This window comes from Taudactylus pleione, unplaced genomic scaffold, assembly GCF_031769625.1.
Source record: "Taudactylus pleione unplaced genomic scaffold, aTauple2 ptg000897l, whole genome shotgun sequence".
Taxonomy (NCBI): domain Eukaryota; kingdom Metazoa; phylum Chordata; class Amphibia; order Anura; family Myobatrachidae; genus Taudactylus; species Taudactylus pleione.
This window is the reverse complement of record NW_028285298.1, coordinates 1508938-1528641: the sequence shown is the minus strand read 5'-3', so window position 1 is coordinate 1528641 and position 19704 is coordinate 1508938. Positions and strand designations below refer to the sequence as shown.

At 47.8% G+C, this 19704-nt stretch overlaps 1 protein-coding gene across 1 annotated transcript in view; it reads right to left on the bottom strand.

The window, feature by feature from the left end:
- The window catches only part of MAMDC4 (MAM domain containing 4), a 61722-nt gene extending 46456 nt beyond the window's left edge, over positions 1–15266 (bottom strand). Inside the window, exons 1-3 of the mRNA XM_088459145.1 lie at positions 15218–15266; positions 7106–7204; positions 762–935 (exon numbers count right to left, since the gene is read on the bottom strand). Coding sequence (XP_088315271.1) covers positions 762–935; positions 7106–7204; positions 15218–15266 — 322 coding nt within the window. The remainder of the gene's footprint in view (positions 1–761; positions 936–7105; positions 7205–15217) is intronic.
- Positions 15267–19704: the final 4438 nt, after the last annotated feature.

Below are 19704 nucleotides of genomic sequence, written 5' to 3'. Positions count from 1 at the left end.
ACAAAATTAGAGGGAGAGTTCCCGGATTTCTCAAATAGCAGGTCATTCTCCCAAAGGAGTGCTTCCCCGATGCATTGTGGGTGGAAACATGGCAACAAGAATATTCTCTTGCCCCACCCACCACAATATGCTCCTAGTGGTGGGGGCACAATGCTGTGATTTGGTCACTACGTTTCTGCCAACTGGTGTGTACCGAGATGGGTGGATTTTGATGGCGGGAATGTTCCAATCACTTGATGTAAAATGCGTCATCAAAACCCATTCACCTCTTGTTTTCACACCTCAACCTGCTATCGAGAAGTATGATATTAGATAGTCTATCTTCACTGATTAGATAACAAAGAGATGTACTAAGCCCTGGCGAGAGATAAAGTGGATGGAGATAAAGTACCAACCAATCAGCTCCTAACTGCCATTTTTCAAACACAGCCTGTAAAGTGACAGTTAGGAGCTGATTGGTTGGTACTTTATCTCCATTCACTTTATCTCTTTCCAAGGCTTAGTACATCTACCCACAAGAGTGTTTTAAAATGTTGCAAACTGATACATAGGGGTAAATTTACTAAGATGGGAGTTCTAATTAAGAAGTGATGTTGCCCATAGCAACCAATCAGATTCTACTTCTCATTTATCTAGCACCTTCTAGAAGATAATACCTGGAATCTGATTGGTACACACAGAACATACTAATGATAACTCACAGTTACACAAACGATACAAATCATATTATAGCCAGCATCTAGGCTAAATGGCAGAATTACCCCATTTGTTCCTCAGGGTGTGATCGGAGCGGGGTTGGGACTGCCATACGGGAGAACTCCGGTGATCTCTCACCCATCGGAAGTTGGACGTACTGATGTCTTTCCAGCCGCAGTTGTCATGTTCAAAGTCACAGCTGAAGGGCACCCCCAAAACCGGCGAGGCTCGGTGGTAACCTGGGGGCAGAGAAAGAGTAGGTCACAAGCAAGGCAGCAATATTCAGGGCACAGAGGGGGACAAGTTAGGACATGAGGAGCAGCGTTGTAGTCCTACACTCACTATGATGGGGGATATATGGAGATGGGAGCTAAATTTGGAGGGCAGAATCAGATACCACTTTCTGGCGTTCTCTGTACCCTGTCCATTAAGATGACATTTTCTATGGACGATGGTACCCCAGCAATAACAGGACTGGTTCCAGATAGAAATAATTTAGTTAGTACCCTACCGTGAGGCCAGAGACCCCTAGCCCTGGTTGTGGTGGAATAGGACCAGTGCAGATAAGACTATAATGATAGCTTTGTTATAGGGGCTGGTCAGGCCAGGGTAGGACAGGGCAGGACAGGTTAGGGCAGGGCAGGGCAGGTAGGGCAGGACAAGTTAGAGCAGGACAGGTTAGGGCAGGGCAGGACAAGTTAGAGCAGGACAGGTTAGGGCAGGGCAGGACAAGTTAGAGCAGGACAGGTTAGGGCAGGACAGGTTAGATCAGGGCAGGTTAGGGCAGGGCAGGACAGGTTAGGGCAGGACAGGTTAGATCAGGGCAGGTTAGGGCAGGACAGGTTAGATCAGGGCAGGTTAGGGCAGGACAGGTTAGATCAGGGCAGGTTAGGTTAGGGCAGGACAGGTTAGATCAGGCCAGGTAAGGGCAGATCTGCTGCCTCTATCAGAGAAGTGGAAATAAACAAGAGGAACCCAAAAAATCTCAGGAAGAATCCGGAGGTAATTTGACTCCTTTTTTTTTCCATAGATTGATCGTGGGTGGTTTTACCACCTCCTCACACTGAGCTATCTGAATCAATGCTCGGTTTTAATTAGAATTTTTTATTTTCCCGCCCGATGTGGGGTTCACAAAGCTCACAGGTCTCCATCATTCCATCATAAGAGCTCGTTTCTACATAATAATCGCACTCTCATGTGTCCAACTTCTCCAAACTGGTGTTTACATTTCTCACTGACAACTTCTCCTTTCCTGAGATTTACATCCCCCGGAGGTTGCCCATGTCCCTGTGAAAGAGACCAAACCTCCCCTCATCTCCCAGGGCAGTGACGGCCTGCGCATGACAGGGGACTAATGATCGCACTACATCCCAATGGCTCAAATTCTGCAAAAGGATGTACTGTGCCCATCGCTGTCCTCAGACATCTGTACAAATGCTATTAGGGACAGATTTCATATCTTACTACTATAGGGGAGAGATTTACCAGACCTTCTGCAGAGGACAAGGGGTGGTGTTCCCATAGCAACCACTTAGCTTCTAGCTGTCATTTTATATAATGTACTAGATAAATGATAACTAGAATCTTGTCCTCTATAGAAAGTTTGATAAATCTCCCCAATAGCCTTTTCAGTCCTCCATGGTAGATATGACAATGGTAGCTTTCCTTCTATACGTCAGGCAGAGACAGGGAGATAACACAACCCTGTATGGTATATATTGTAGCTTATACATACCTACTCTCCCGGAGTGTCTGGGAAACTCCCAAATGTTCAGGGAGCCCCCCAGACCCCCGTAAGAGTGGATGTCTCTCCCGTATCCCGCCCATGTCCTAATGAAGTGGGCAGCCAGGGAGTGTAATGCAGGGAATCATGATGCTGGGGGGGAGGGAGCGGGGCCTATATGACGCGTTTCTATTAGAATTGCATCATTTTGGCCCCTCCCACTCTACATTGACCCGCGATTCGCTGCATCGTGCAGCTAGGGGCCGGGACCTAATGACATGTGGGGCCCGATGCCCCGTCATTACCGGTCAGCAGCTTCTCCCCTCCGGGGTTCTCTCAGAGGGGACAAAAAAAGTAGCCAAGTATGATGTAGCTTCTTCTGAGGCTGTGGATTTGGGATTGGGAACGCAGCAGCGCACCCAGACACCATAACACGCCCCTTTTGGTCACCTCCAAGTCTCCACCCTGATACGCCCAGGGATCGCAAACCCCTACTCAAGTGTTAGCGATGCCGTACGCAGGCACTTGGGTTAGCGCGTGCGCAGTAAGGGATTCCTGTACATTTCGCACATGCGCAGCAGCAGAACTTCGCTCAACTGCGTAAATAACAGCGCCTTGTCCATCTATGAATCAGGCCCTAAGCGCAGCTCTCAGACTAAAGCAGAGGTTCCCAAACTCAGCCCTCAAGGCACCCTAACAGTCCAGGATTTAAGGATAACCATGCTTGGGCGCAGGTTACTTAATTAGTACGTCAGTCTTTTGATTTACCCATTTGTGTTCAACAATGGATATCCTTAAAACCCGGACCGTTAGGGTGCCTTGAGGACCGAATTTGGGAACCTCTGGACTAAAGGAAAAGTCAGCCTCCAGAACAGTTCAAAGACTTTATTCTTTCATCCAGGCGGGTTGGAAATGGGATCCCGGCGATCGGGATGGCACTGGTCAGAAGACCAACAGCGGCATCCCGACAGTCAGAATCCCGACGCCCATAGGTAAGTAACCCTCATCCTCTACCCCTAATCCTCCCTCCCCGATGCCTAACCCTAAACTCCCCCTTAGTGCCTAACCCTAAACCTCTCCCAGCCCGGTGCCTAAGCCTAACCCCCGATACTTAGCTTCGGGATGCCAGCAGTCGGGATTCTGGTGCCGGGAAAGCTTTATGTTTATTCAGGAACAACACTGAAGTCCGGTATCACCAATGGCCAAAGACCTCAGATGAATGGGGACAAAGGCACTGCAATGGCGCTGTATCCCGATAAGGGGTGACGGATGGCCCGCAACGCGAACGAAAGGTGAGGGGGCGGCATGCTAGGTACGACTTTAACTCAATGTAGCAACTTTGCTGACCAATCACCCATCCAACCCAGATAGGGAAGAGGGGGCTGGTCCCAGCACTAGATAGGGGAAATCAATTGGTTTAATAGGTGGGATTCCTCTTAATCAATATTCATATGAAAAGTGCTCTCAGAAGTATAATAGTACATTGGAAAAAACAGGGAAAAGGTACTTCTCATAGAGAATATAGCTATTTACTAAAAACAATGCATTTTTATGTCTGGATTTACCTAGACAAAACATACATATAACTATTATAGGCAAAGTGGGATGCCAGGACTAAACCTGCAAATCAGGGGTCCAATATCACTGATGCCAATTAAAATACAGAAGCACTGTAGACATAAAGACAAAATGTAAAAAAACACCAACTCCAAAATTATATAGCTCCTGAAAGTCCGTATAGTAATAATAAATAGAATTATAATGATTTAGATAACAAGTCTGCTAGGTACAAATGATGCATATCATTGAAAAGGGGGCTCAAGTCTCCGGTCTATTAAATACAGAATCAGTCTGGTATAATTATTGGTGTTGTACGTACAACAAATATACAGTATAAATGTTTATAATATACTTTTTCTTTTTCTTGCGGCCCACACAATCTTAGACCTTGATTATTAGGCCCAATCGGGACTTTGAGTGTGACATGCCTGAGCTAGGCTACTGTTGGGCTACTGTCCAGATTTATTTGCTTCAGGGTCCAGTATTTCACCCAAATGTACAGCAACGGAGGTTAATGGCCTGGAACGGGGGCCGCTCTGAGATAAAGGAGCATCAGAGTGCGTAATCAGGGCGATACTACTGCAAGCAAGGAAGAAGAACCTCTCCCCCTGGAAGAAGTCTAATTATATGGCGTGAATCTAATATAAATCCAACTAAAGCTTGGTCATAAACGGCCCAGGCCGCAGTAACAGAAATGACATCCATCCATACCTTCTCTAGCCATTATAATATTTGGATATATTGGGCCTCATTCTGAGTAGGAGATATCTTCAGATGCAATTCCGTTTGGCTGCTGCAGCCTGGTCACTACCTTATGCTAATGTGGATATCCACCCGTCTATGCTGACTATCTGTCCGCCTTTATTGCGGAAGGCTGCGCCTCCAACTGTTTTTCTGTCCATAGACATTATCATTAGTATAGGGACACACCCATCCTGTCAGAAACAGACACCCCCATTATGTGGCTTAGGGGTCTATTTACTAAGCAGTGTTAGGAGACAGAGCTATTTGCGCTCGCTCGTTTAGAAAAAGGGGCCGGCTATTTAAATTGAGCGCTCGCTCTTTGCGTTCTGTTGACGCCCCTATGTCTGAGTGAGCGAACTAAACATGCGCTCGCTATTTTGTAAAGACGCCCCCTGGCCGCTCGCATCCTACGTCATCTCCGCTATTTATTTGATTAATCGAGTACATCGAAAGGCGTCTGAGCTGCTCGCAGTGCTTGTGGTAGGATTTTCCTACCGCAATCATGCGAACAGTTCATGCTAAGAAACAACCAAGTGACGTGGTCGATGATGCCGCTTTGTTAATTATGCACACCCTTAAAACGCCCGTTTTGACCGTTTGGCACGCCTGCGTTCGGATCTCCCCTCCCCGTTTTCAAGCACCTTCCCCTGTTACCACCCACAAACGCCTCATCCTGTCACTCAAATTAGCAGGCACTCGCTATTTTGCGAGCGCTCAATTTCCGACCGCACTGACTGGTTGGCACATGCGCATTACGACCCATACGCATGCGCAGATGTGCGAACATCGCTCAGAGCGAACGAGCGACGGCTTACGAGCGGCTCTGAATCACGCCCAGAGTGAAAAGTGATATGAAAGTGATAAGGTGCCAGCCAATCAGCTCCCAACTGTCATGTCACAGGCTGTGTTTGAAAAATGATTGGCTGGCACCTTATCACTTTTCACTCTGTCTCCTAACACTGCTTAGTAACTAGACCCCACTGTGTCCTTGTGGCCCTTCCTGTTATACTACTTGGGTACATCCCAGTGTAATGGCTACCATGGAGAACTGAAGAGGAAAACAGCAAATTAAAAATAATGCTTATTTCTTTTCCGTTAAATACTCCAGTGCAAGCCCGGGATTCCCACACATGTTGCTGGAGATTATTATATATTATTTAGACAGCTTGGAAAAGGGGTGGGATGTATTAATGTTAAAAATGCGGTAAAACCTCTGAAAATGGCTTCCCGCAATACACACGGCTCACAATATGTATTAAGAAGGGTCCACAGCAGATATTGGAGATATCCGCTGAGAACCTACAGCACAGCAGCCCCCATAAATTACTATGGGGCTGTAATGTGCCGGTATGCAGCAAGCTCCGGAAAGCGCAACCTTCTATATATAGATGGCGCAGTGGCGTCACAAGGGGGAGGGGTGTGTGGGTGGTGTGTGCCGATTCCTCCTCAGTGACAGGAGCTGGGTGCTACACTGTAGCACTGCGTTCAGCACTCAGCTCCTGATACAGTGAGGGAGCTGGCACTTTGAAACAGACTTGTCCTCGACCCCGATGGACGGCAGTGCATGCATAGTAGGCCTCCCAGGCCATAAACCCGGAAGTCTTCATCGCCAGCACAGAAGAGCTGTCCCTGCAGGTAAGGTTGATGCTAGATCCTATGTGCAGAAAGGACCTCTGTGACGTATCAACCACGTGACCACTGCAGGAGGGCTGGACCGCTCCTGCGTTACCATCCACTAGGGCATAGAGGGGAGGCGAGCGTACCGAGCCCGCGAGGGGACACTTTTGGTCCCCAGTTAGCATTCCTGCCCCTCCCCCTTTCACGCCGGGTCACGTGGATGTGACGTCACAGGTCCCCTGCAGACCTCTATTCTAGTCATAACCCTGCAGGTAACGGTACCTGCATATTGGCGATCACAGCTGCCGGTATGCAGGCGAAAGAGGGTGGGATGTGTTGGAATTTTCATGCGCCAATTGATACATCTGGGCGTCTGGGCCAAAGACTCAGGTGCGTTTCTTATCTAACCTGTCTCTCCCTAAGGGAAGCCTCCCATTTGTAATGGCTGCCATGAATTATTTTGAGGAAAATTAATTATCAGCAATTATAATTTGCTGCTTTTTCTTGTCCTGTACAGTGTGCAGAACCAGTGCCAGGTCTGTCCCCTCCCTTGGTCATTGGTAGAAATTGCATAATTACCAAAATGTAAATACCAATTGTAAAGCGCAACGGAATATGCTGCGCTATATAAGAAACTGTTAATAAATAAATAAATAAATAAAATGTATTAAAAAAAAAAAAAAAAACCCATGTAAATCGTATTTCCCAGAGGCCTATTTCCCTAGGAGTGACGTTTCTCCACAGTGATATAATGACCGTACTCACCGCAGTCCCGCTCATCGGAGCAATCCCAGCAGTCACATACAAAGTTACAGCGGCTCTGGATGGGGCTGTCACAGGCTGAGGAGGAGGCGGCAGAAGTAGCTACGGAAAAGGTGGGTACATATTAGCAGACGTGTCACAAACCTCATCTCAGAGCACACGTAACAATATAGCCCCCTGTGATGGGGAGGGGGGTCACTTGATTTGTGCTGTTTGGCTTACATTATATGTTAGTGCATCATGTGGTATATATGGATGCAACCTATTTAGTATAAAATAAATGTAACGCCCTCTAAGGGATGGTATTGTGAATACACCCCTCTCAGTGTTATGGTGCATACACACTGGGCGATAAAGTGGACGACTGAACGATAACGATATCGTTATCGTTCAGTCGTCCACTTTATCGTCCATTTTTAACCCCAAAAAGATGAACGATGATGACGACGCGCGTTCCCGCAGGTCGTTCGTCATCATCGTTCATCGGGCTGACATGCAGGCCAACCTGACCTGCATGTCAGGGAATGGGGGAGAAAGCCCGGCGCTGAACGATATCGTTAATGATATTGTTCAGCGGCTGTGCTCAATGTCATGAACGACATTGAGCACAGCCTTCCGGGGACACACTACACGATATCGCTCAGGAAGCATATCGTGTAGTGTGTACCCACCAACCATTAGAGCTAACTTCCTGTTGTAGATATTACATGCCTGAGACCCTGGGATCAGTTTTCAGGTAAAGGAGGGGCTGGAGAGATAGACACGCAGGGGTGGGAAGACTGGGTGTGTAGCTGGCAGAGCAGAGGGAGGAGGGGGAGAGAACAAAGGGAGTTGAGAAGAAGAATTTGGGAAAGACAGACATCTTTGGGAAGCTTCAGAGCTGGAAGCAGAAATCTAGCCCTCGTGCTCCCCTGGCAGGGGGAGATTGGCAGGGCCGTGGTGACTGCCACGATGCCCATCTAACACCAAAGGAGAAATAGGTCTGGAGTGAGACCACTGAGATAAAGTCTGTGAGAGACCACAGAGAAAGAGCTGGAAGGTTGCAGTGTGAGCAGCTCAGTGAAGTGTTCAGCACCCATGAGAGGGGTAAGAGACGCAAGTATATGTGGTGAAGAGATGGGGAAGAGGAATTTCCCAGGAGCTTTTACTGTTAAGGTACCAGAGGAGTCCCTTATGCATAAAAGCCCCCCAGCAGCCATTAATGGGGGGGTCACTGTGGTAGCAGTGTGGCTATAGGAGCCATTCCTGTAAGAGAGGGATGGGCGGCAGCTAAGAGTGTGATAGCTGCAATAGAAAAGTCTGTATATTGCTGTCCCATGTGATAGAGATGGGGAGCAGAGAGAGGCAGACTGGGTATGAGACACTCTGTATGTTGTCTTAGAAGAGACAAAGAAGAGACAGAGTGCAAAAGAAGTTATGTAAGATGTGTGTGAAGCTGTGGAACTACAGGCACCAGCCAGCGAAGGGCTAGGTGGACCTGCACGTATGAAGTGGAGAAGTACAGGCACCAGCCAGCATAGGGCCAGGTGGACCGTGGACCTGCACGTATGAAGTGGAGAACTACAGACACCAGCCAGTGAAGGGCTAGGTGGACCTGCACGTATGAAGTGGAGAACTACAGGCACCAGCCAGCATAGGGCCAGGTGGACCTGCACGTATGAAGTGGAGAACTACAGGCACCAGCCAGCATAGGGCCAGGTGGACCGTGGACCTGCACGTATGAAGTGGAGAACTACAGGCACCAGCCAGCACAGGGCCAGGTGGACCTGCACGTATGAAGTGGAGAACTACAGGCACCAGCCAGCATAGGGCCAGGTGGACCTGCACGTATGAAGTGGAGAACTACAGACACCAGCCAGTGAAGGGCTAGGTGGACTTGCACATATGAAGTGGAGAACTACAGGCACCAGCCAGCAAAGGGCTAGGTGGATGTGCACGTATGAAGTGGAGAACTACAGGCACCAGCCAGCAAAGGGCCAGGTGGACCTGTGTGGAAAATGCAAAGCATTCATTGTGACTGTGCTTAAAGACTGTGCTGGTGAAGAAGAGTGTGATGTAATGTAACCATATCCATAAGATTGTCCTACACCATCTGACATGCCCAGTATCTGAGCTGGAGGGAGAGGAGAAGCTGCTGTAACCATATTCTTGTCCTGTAAAGTCATGTGCAGGAGGAGAGAAATAAAGTGGTTTATTTTTATAAGAGAAGGTCTGGCGCCCAAGTTATTCAAAAGAACTGTTACTGTATGTGTATAGCTATACCCGTATCTATATGTGTGACTGTTATACAGCCTGCATGGGCAGGGACCCCCTTCTCAGGTATTGCCCACACCCTGGAGAGCTAGCCTGAGGCAATAGGAGGTGTATCACTCCAAATGCACCTATGTACCACACCGCACACCGAAGGGGGGTTACATAAAGAGGACTCGCCAGTCAGCGGGGATGTTATGCTATAGATATAGGCACGGATTTTGGGGGCCTGCCAACCACTGTTCTGGTAAAGACCCATCTCACATTACTTACTGTATATATTAAATTACAAATATTCCTAAAACAAACATTATTATATAAAAGTGCGTACACACGCAGCAATTTTTTTTTGGACGACCGAACGATAACTATATCGTTCAGTCATCAAAAAAATAGTCCAGTTTCTGCCCCAAAACGATGAACGATAACTACCAATGCGCACTCCCGTTTGTAGTTGGTAGTTATTGTTCATCGCCCGAACCTCCCGTCCAACCTGATGATATTGGTAGCTTTGAACATGTTCGGGGATGAGGAAGGAGCCCGGCACTGAACGAAATTGTTCTTGATTTCGTTCGGTGTTTGTGCTCAGTGTCGTTAAAAAGTGTCGTTAAAGACCCTGAGCACACCCCTGCCGGGGACACACGGGATGATTTCGTTTATGGAGCGAATCGTCCCGCGTGTACGCACCTTAATTATGTATGTCCATTACGCTCTCTAGCAATTATTTTTAGCATGTTACCATTTTAGGAGGGAGGTGCTTCTCTATCTGTGTGTGTTAGTGGCAGCTTTTGGTCCATAGTGGAAATGTACACTAGTAAGCGTACAATGGGCCTTATTCACGCAATTGAGCGATTATCGGTGGTCTGTGCATGCATCACAGCTGCATTGCGCACATGCTGCGAATGAATTGCGCTCGTGCTCACTGCGAGGATTGACAGGAAGAGACAGTTTTGTGGGTGGTTCTTGGCTCCAGGACGTTCCGGCCAAAACATGGGCGTGTCGGGGCCGTTACCTCGGCGTGTACCAGCCAGCGTCTGCGATCGCGCACACAGAGATCAAAGCTCCAGCTCCTCGGTTACCGCGGCCATTATGAGTAACCACAGACTCACTGGAGGAGTCGGTGCTTTCAGGATCTGCGTCCAATACTGCGTTTGTGTACACAGTTGTGGGCAGCTGCGAGGGCTCGGGTGGGCAGCTGAGGAACTAGCAAATTTTAGCAATCACTAATGCTGACCATACACCTGCACGTTTTGGGGCCGATTGGCTGATTTTCGACGAGTCGTACGATGGATTATGTGGAAATCGTGTATTTTTTTAGTAGGATCCGATGTGTGCTCCCGCAGGTCCTAAAACGGATCGTATGATCAGATGTGCAGCCCATATTATCCATCGTATCGTGTGCAGATCGTACTGTGTATTTTGTGCATGCGATGCATCACGCGTCCATTCATGTCATTTCAATTACCTTTTCCTGATGAGTGCGTGAGGCACACGATCGATCGTACGACAGATCGTGTGCAGATAAAAACAACAAATCGTGCCGCCGGGACTGCCAGGGAGCTCCAGGGAATCGTGAGCTGAATCTTATCTGATGCTGGTCGCGCAGATGTATGGCCAGCATTAGCGTCAAAATTCACTAATGCATTAATGCAATACATCAGGTCCAATGTCTTGCACTGGTTACTGGAAACTGACAAATAGGTAGTAGGAATGGGCTGTATGAAACAATGGGCAGAGGAGATGAGTACAAAGGAAAATTTACTCATTTTAAAAATATCCCAAATGACACGTGTGACTGACAACGTATTACAGTTCTACCTTTCACATTGTCGTTGTGAATATCAAAAACTTGTTCTAACTTCACCCTACAATCACATTAGCAGCACCCCCTAAGTTCTTCTAGCTCAGGGGGTCATTCAGACCCGCTCGCGAGCGAAGGTCGCTCGCAAGCGGGTCGATGTTGGGCGAATGCGCATGTGCACGACGGAGGGAGCTCCGTCGTGCGCACGCGCGAAACCCGGCGAGCAAAGAGAAATACGTCGCTCGGGGTCTCGCACCAAAGGGGGCGTGCTGTCGATGGTGACTGACAGCACGCCCCCTTTGGTGGGCGTGCCAGGGGCGTGGCTGCCAGATGGAGGCGTTCCCATGGGAACGCCTACCGTCTGGGTCCGGCCCCACCGACATCACTAGTGATGTCAGTGGGAGTGATTTTGGCTCTGATAGAGCCAAAATCACTCCAGGGCTTGCGGGCACCGAGACCCTACCGCAGGGTCTCGTCGCAAGCCCGACGGTCGCGATGGTCTTGACCATCGCGACCATCATCATGGATGCTCGCATAAGCTGTGGGTGGTAACCCGCAGCTATGCGAGCGTCCAAGAGGCCGCTCCATTTTTAGGGAGGGCTCTGAATCAGGCCCAGAGTCCTTAAAGAGACCTTGAGCTGTCTCTATTAAAAGGAAAAGGCTTTCTACTGAAGGGATTGGGCAAGTATCGGTTACTGTCACTGCAGAGGTGGTGGTAACTTGGCATTCCGTAGTAGATTGGTGAGGGGTCCCTAATGTGGACCACCATTTGAAATTTGCACTTTAATCAAGACTGTGCTGAGGAATAATCAATTCCAATGTTCTGACGGTTTGTTGTACGAATAGATGTCTGTGCTGCTTGCCCACATATGGATTAAACTGATTTGACTACAAATTTGGTGAGTGCCCTGCTCAATTTAGTATGTATGTATACACCCATCAGCCATACTATTAAAACCACCTGCCTAATATTGTGTAGGTCCCTTTTGTGCCACCAAAACAGCTCGCACCCATCGAGGCATGAACTCCACAAGACCACTGAAGGTGTCCTGTGATATCTGGCACCAAGACGTTAGCAGATCCTTAGATCCTGTAAGGTGTGAGTTGGAGCCTCCATGGCTTGGACTTGTTTTTCCAGCACATCACACAGATGCTCGATCGGATTGAGATCAGAGGAATTTGGAGGCCAAGTCAACACCTTGAACTCTATGATCCTCAAACCATTCCTGAACAATTGCTACAGGAAGGCACAATGCATTATCCTGCTGAAGAGGCCATTGCCATTACGGAATACCAGTGCCATGAAGGGGTGTAATTGGTCTGGAACAATGGTTAGGTAGGTGGTACGTATCACAGTAACATCCACATGAATGGCAGGACCCAAGGTTTCCCAGTAGAACATTGCCCAGAGCTTTGCACTGCCTTGGCCAGCTTGCCTTCCCATAGTACATCCTGGTGCCATCTATTCCCCAGGTAAATGACGCACACACACCCCGGCCGTCCACATGAAATCTGATTAATCAAACCAGGCCATCTTCTTCCATTGCGCCATGGTCCAGTTCTGATGCTCATGTGCCCATTGTAGTCGCTTTCGGCGGCGGACATGGATGAGCATGGCCACTCTGACCGGTTTGCAGCTACGTAGCCCCATACACAACAAGCTGCGATGCTCTGTGTGTTCCGACACCTCTGTGTCAATGTGCCTTGGGCACCCATGACCCTGTCGCCGGATCATCAGTACACCCCGCAAGACCTGCGGTTTTGGAGATGCTCTGATGCAGTCATCTAGTCATCACAATTTGGTCCTTACATTTGCCCATTTTTCCTGCTTTTCAACACATCATCTTCAAGAACTGGCTGTTCACTTGCTGCCTAATGTGTCCCACCCTCGTTACAACACAGGTGCCATTGTAACAAGATAATCAATGTTACTCACTTCACCGTCAGTGGTGTTAAAGTTATAGCTGATGGGTGTATATTTTGAATATGTTCAAAATAAGAAACAAATGAAGTTATTTTTAAACATTTGGTACTCTTAGAATGTAGGGTGTAGTTGGGCTAAACTGATACACACTAGGGTGTACTTAGTAAGCTCGGTAACATTTACACGGTGTACCGTGATACAAAAAGGCTTGGAAACACCAGTCTAGTGCAAAAGGTCCTGTACCGGCATATAACACCATGTTGAGTCAGTCAATTGCAACGAGCACACTGGCACAAATATTGGTATGCAGTCAGGAAGCCGACGGTCGAAATGCCGGCCACCGGCTTCCCAACTGCAATCCCGACAGGTGACTAATGATAGGCGTTGAAATCCCGACGCCTATCATTATCCCTATGCCGGGAGCCCGACGCCCGGTATACCGAATAAAGGTAAGGCGGGCACGGACAGCCGCGGGGGAGGGGGGGGCAGAGGGTTAGGTTAGTGGCTAGGGAGGGTTAGGGTTAGGCACCCCTAAGATAGGGTTAGAGTTAAGGGGGGGGGGGGGGGACAGGGTTGGTTTTACTTACCTTAATCACCTGTTGGGATCTTCACTGCTGCTGGTCTTCCGACGTCGGGATTTGAACCGCCAGCTCATTCATTCTGATCCCCATATATTGCATGTGATGAAATAAATAGAATATGTTTTTGTTTGGCACAATGACAGAGACCCTTCCAACATAACCCATTCCATTAGGTACAAAATGCTCTGCTCCTGGACTTCCTTCTTAATTTATGATTGCTGTCACCTGTGGTCAGGGGCATAGAGAGCCGATGCTGGAAGGGGTGTGGCCTAAACACAGGTGGCGTGGCCACGCCCCCTTCATGAAAAAAAGGTTAGAGCCCCTCAGCCCGGATCAAATCCAGGGGGGGGGGGGGGTGCGATCAGTGTGCAGCATGTAGTGTCCCACTATAAAGACATAAATAGAACGTGCATATTTTAGGCAGGGGGTGGGGGGGTTATAACTGAAGCTGTTGGGTTTGATTTTGGATCCAGGCCATAAAAAGGAAAGGGTTTTTGGTGTAAGCATTGGTGACACAGTAATTAGACAGGAAACACATTTTTTTTAAAGGTACAAAGCAGGCAAAGGAATAATGGCAGATGGGAGCCGGCATTACAAACGGACAAACAAAAAAAAGTGTACATAATTATTTCTAATCCACCTTTAGGTAGAGCTTCTGTCACAGTGTAATGTAACCGATGCCATGTGCACTGTGGGGGCCACCATATTGCATGCTGAAGCATATTTATATACAGGACTCGTCCTCCTATTGAATCAACCATATCCTTAATTATTCTGTCGATCTGTGCTACAACTTCATCTTCTACGTCAGACTAAAGCTGGGTACACACTATAGAATGTATCACACGATATATATAGCTCTGCCGCGGATTGGAACGATATATCGTACACATCGTGTAGTGTGTGCCCCCGATTCATCGTTCACGACGGTTGTTAATGCAGCATGTATCGTTACATCGCATCGCATGGTCGCACCATCCAAGGGTGTGTACCCAGCTTTGGGCAACACGTGGCTCTTTAATGACCACCAGCCATTCTTCAAGAACAACAATAGGGAATGTGGCTCGACAGCTGTGGTGGAACTACATGCCCAAGCATGCCAACACTATGCTTCATACCGAGCAGTAGGAGAGACGCTGTGACTCTCCGGCTGTTGTGGAACTACAGGTCCATAAATGCCCAGACTATACATCTTTAAGAATGAGCAGTGGTAAAGAATTTGTAACTCTCTGGCTGTAATGGAACTAAAAGTCCCAGCATGTCCAGACTGCCATTCTTTAAGATCAGTAATAGCAACCGGTGGCACGCCAGCTGTTTCAGTGCTACTGGTTGACAGAGTAGACTGGGATTTGTAGTTCTTTTGCTCCTGAAGAATATATCACCAATATTATATGAACTGATGGTAAGGACAGGTGTACAGGCCACTTCCGCAGCAGGCTCTAATCTGCCTTGCATTACAAACCCCATTGAGTCTCCAGAACCAGACAAAAGCCCCCCGCCCAGAAATGGTGGAGTCAGAACTAGTAACTCTAACTAGCCGGAGCTCAGCAATCACTCACCGAAGCAGCACACAGCGAGCAGGAACAGGGAGATGTGTGATCTCTGCATGATAAACCCCAAGAGAGCTCTGAGTACAGCAGAGGATTCTCTCAGGAACTGTGAATGTGGACTTTTACCCCTAATTAGCAGAAATCAGAGCTCTGCATAGTAAGGAGCCCAGGACAATGCTCTACTATGTAACCCCGCTGCCTACTCAATGCATTGTTTGCAGATTCTGCATCAGCAAATAATAAATATTGCACAAAAAAAAATCAATAAAACTATTTTTATTCTATGCCAACAAAAAAATCTACACTATACAGAAGACAGGTCTCTTCCATACATTTCATATTCACATCTGTCTATTTATAGGTAGCATGAAGACCATACCGCAAAGCAGTGGCGTCATTTGGGTTGGTGCCACCCAGTGCGCTACCGTAACTACTCGCACGTTCGTCCCTTGGTGTATGACGTTTTGGGATCGTGACCGCATGTCACGGCCCCGTTCACGTCCCGTTGGGGGCTTACCTGGCACTCCAGGAGCTGCTGAGCAGCCCGCAGCCTCTCCCGACTCTTGGCACAGTGTGGATGACGTGCCTATGTGTGCGCCATCTAACACCGCCGCTCGGTGCCACCATCTGAGGGGGTGACACCATAATAGCACAGAAGGGTGCACTTTGCTGCTTCTCTAAATACATATAACATTATCTACGTACAGGTAACAGGTCGCTATGGGCCCAGTGCCGGGTAGGAAGTATGCCGGGTTGCCTGACGTATCTTGTCTGGGATCGCTCTGCCTGTGCTCAGGCGATGAATGCCAGGGCTGGTTAACAAAGACCCTCCGATACGCTGTCAATTTATTATTCTCAAGTCAGCACAGCACCATGGGGGCGCTCCCCCAACTTGGTAAGAGGAAGATCTCAATGTTATATCACAAGTAGACCTATTAGACACTTATTCCGCCTTTTTTTTCACTACTGCAGAGGTTCCCAAACTCCGCCATTACAGTCCAGGTTTTAAGTATATCCATGTTTGAGCCCAGATGGTATATGAAATTGTCTGTGGTGCTAATTAAGTCATATAAAATGGTGGTTGCTCAAATCAACTTAATCGCCTTTCATAGGTGCATGAAAAGGGAGTGGTTAATCTAGGCAAAAAAAAGTCACCAGTGCTCAAGCATGGATATCCTTAAAAAGTGGACTGTAATGGCGGCATTTGGAAACCTCTACACTATTGGGTGTCATGACCTAATGTAGAGTTTTCCCAAACTCAGTCCTCAAGACACCGTAACAGTCCAGGTTTTAACGATATCCATGCTAGAGCACAGATGGTTAAATTATATTGACTGAGGTACTAATTAATCCACCTGTGTTCAAGCATGGATATCCTTTAAACCTAGACTGTTAGGTTGCCTTAAGAATTACTGCCCTAATGTATTACACTAGGTCATGTTTATTACATTACATGTATGAAGAAACTGATGCCTCCGTCACCTGAAGCAGGGTCATAAAGAGCCCAGATGGGCCCGGGTGAAGGGGGCGTGAACTAATCGCGGGAGGCGTAACCACGCTCCTTTAGGACCCAGGCCCCTCCAGCAGCCCAGGTAATTAGTACCCTCTCCCCGCCATCTTGGCGCCCCTGATCTGAAGAACCAATGTCTACTTATTCAGATAAGATTTCTTAGTACTCTGTATAAGACAAGTAGGCTTACCATACTACGCCTTTAGACATAGGCTTACCATACTACGCCTTTAGACATAGGCTTACCATACTACGCCTTTAGACATAGGCTTACCATACTACGCCTTTAGACATAGGCTTACCATACTACGCCCCTATACATAGGCTTACCATACTACGCCTTTATACATAGGCTTACCATACTACGCCCCTATACATAGGCTTACCATACTACGCCCTTATACATAGGCTTACCGTACTACACCCTTATACATAGGCTTACCATACTACGCCTTTAGACATAGGCTTACCATACTACGCCCCTATACATAGGCTTACCATACTACGCCTTTATACATAGGCTTACCATACTACGCCCCTATACATAGGCTTACCATACTACGCCCTTATACATAGGCTTACCGTACTACACCCTTATACATAGTCTTACTATACTACGCCCTTATACATAGGCTTACTATACTACGCCTTTATACATAGGCTTACTATACTACGCCTTTAAACCGGGACACTCACGAATTATACAGGTTCTGTGTCTATTTAAAACCAGGTGAAATTCAGACTTGAAGTCAGTCAGTCACAGAACCTGTGTAATTCATGAGTGTCCCAGTTTAAAGGGATAGTATGGTAAGCCTATGTATAAAGGGGTAGTATGGTAAGCCTATGTATAAAGGGGTAGTACGGTAAGCCTATGTATAAAGGGGTAGTACGGTAAGCCTATGTATAAAGGGGTAGTAAGGTAAGCCTATGAATAAAGGGGTAGTACGATAAGCCTATGTATAAAGGGGTAGTACGGTAAGCCTATGTATAAAGGGGTAGTACGGTAAGCCTATGTATAAAGGGGTAGTACGGTAAGCCTATGAATAAAGGGGTAGTACGGTAAGCCTATGTATAAAGGGGTAGTAAGGTAAGCCTATGAATAAAGGGGTAGTACAGTAAGCCTATGTATAAAGGGGTAGTACGGTAAGCCTATGTATAAAGGGGTAGTAAGGTAAGCCTATGAATAAAGGGGTAGTACGATAAGCCTATGTATAAAGGGGTAGTACGGTAAGCCTATGTATAAAGGGGTAGTACGGTAAGCCTATGTATAAAGGGGTAGTACGGTAAGCCTATGAATAAAGGGGTAGTACGGTAAGCCTATGTATAAAGGGGTAGTAAGGTAAGCCTATGAATACAGGGGTAGTACAGTAAGCCTATGTATAAAGGGGTAGTAAGGTAAGCCTATGTATAAAACAAGAGATATGGTAAGAACTTACCTTTGTTATCTCTGTTTCTACGAAGTCCATAGGGTCCACAGGGTTGACCTTGGGGTATAGGTTGGGAACCAAATCCGGGCACCACGCAGTTAAAGCTTTTAGCTCCCAGGATGCACTTGGGTCCACTCTCCCTATAACCCCGCCCCCCAGCCAGAGGCACCTCAGATTGTAAGTAGCCAAAGGCCGGAGGAGGAGAGAAAAAGAGAGAGAAAACTGGAACACTCTAGAACCATACTCACAGAAAAGGAGACGGGAAGCCGGTGACCAGTAACACAGCCCATATGAAGCCAGGTGCGTCAGGGCGGGCGCCCTGTGGACCCTATGGACTTCGTAGAAACAGAGATAACAAAGGTAAGTTCTTACCACATCTCTTGTTTTCTACTTCAGGGTCCATAGGGGGTCCACAGGGTTGACCTTGGGGATGTCCCAAAGCAGTTCAACCAAGGGTGGGGACGCTCCTGTGCTGAGAGGAGAATCCGTCGCCAAAAAGGAAGCATCCTGAGAGGCAAAGGAAACCAATGCCTAGAACCTTAAAAAGGTATGGACAGAAGACCACGTGGACACCTAGTAAGGCAAAACAGCCGAGGCGCCACGACGAGCCGCCCACGAGGGTTACACGGCCCGAGAAAAAAACAAGCCTCAACGACAGAAATGCCCACCCATGGGTAGGCCCCTGAGGAAGACATACGAGGCCATCCAGTCAACATTTCATTATAGGCCGGCCATCGTTTCCTGTTAAAACCAGAAACCGCAGACCACCAATAAGGAGTCCGCTTACCATAAGGAACTTGAACGGATCACATAAAGCCAAAGAGGCCGGACCACAGTCCATGAGGCCACAACAGCCGAGAGGACTGGGAACTGAATGGCCATACCATAAGTTCCAGAATAATATGGAACCTAAAAACCACTTTAAGAAGAAACACAGGGCGAGAGCAACTCACACCCTGACATGATGCCCTCCAGAAGAGGGAGCCACATGAGAACGCTCCCCATTCAGACACTCTCCTGGTTGATTTAAACACCCTGAGAGAGAGAGAGAGAGAGAGCTTAAACAATAGACCATGTAATGGCTATCACAACCAGCGGTTCCATGGACTGTCCCCGGAGGGAACAAAGAACCACTACTAACTCCCCAGGAGTCCCTAGGGAGGATAAGTGGAGACATAATCCAGAAAACACTCCAAAGGATGAACTGGATACCAGAGCGGAGCAATTCCATATCTTAACCATACCGACAGTGTAGAGATCCGCACTGTCAGGAAGGCCAGGCCAAGGGTGAAACCCAAGCCAGCTGGAAGGAATGCCAGAATATCTGGAAATCCTGGACACCGGAGGATCGTATCGACAGGTACGATACCATAAGAATTATGTATGCCACAGTCCGTGGCAGATCCCAGCAAAGTCTGGCCTATCTGCTCTAAACATCTCAATGAAGACAGAGCCAGGGAAGCCCGAGGACCACAGTAGGGGCGCAGTTAAAGACAAGCGATCCAGATCCAGGGAAAAACAAGGACCCTGAGACAACAGGTCCAGATAGTGAAGCAGTA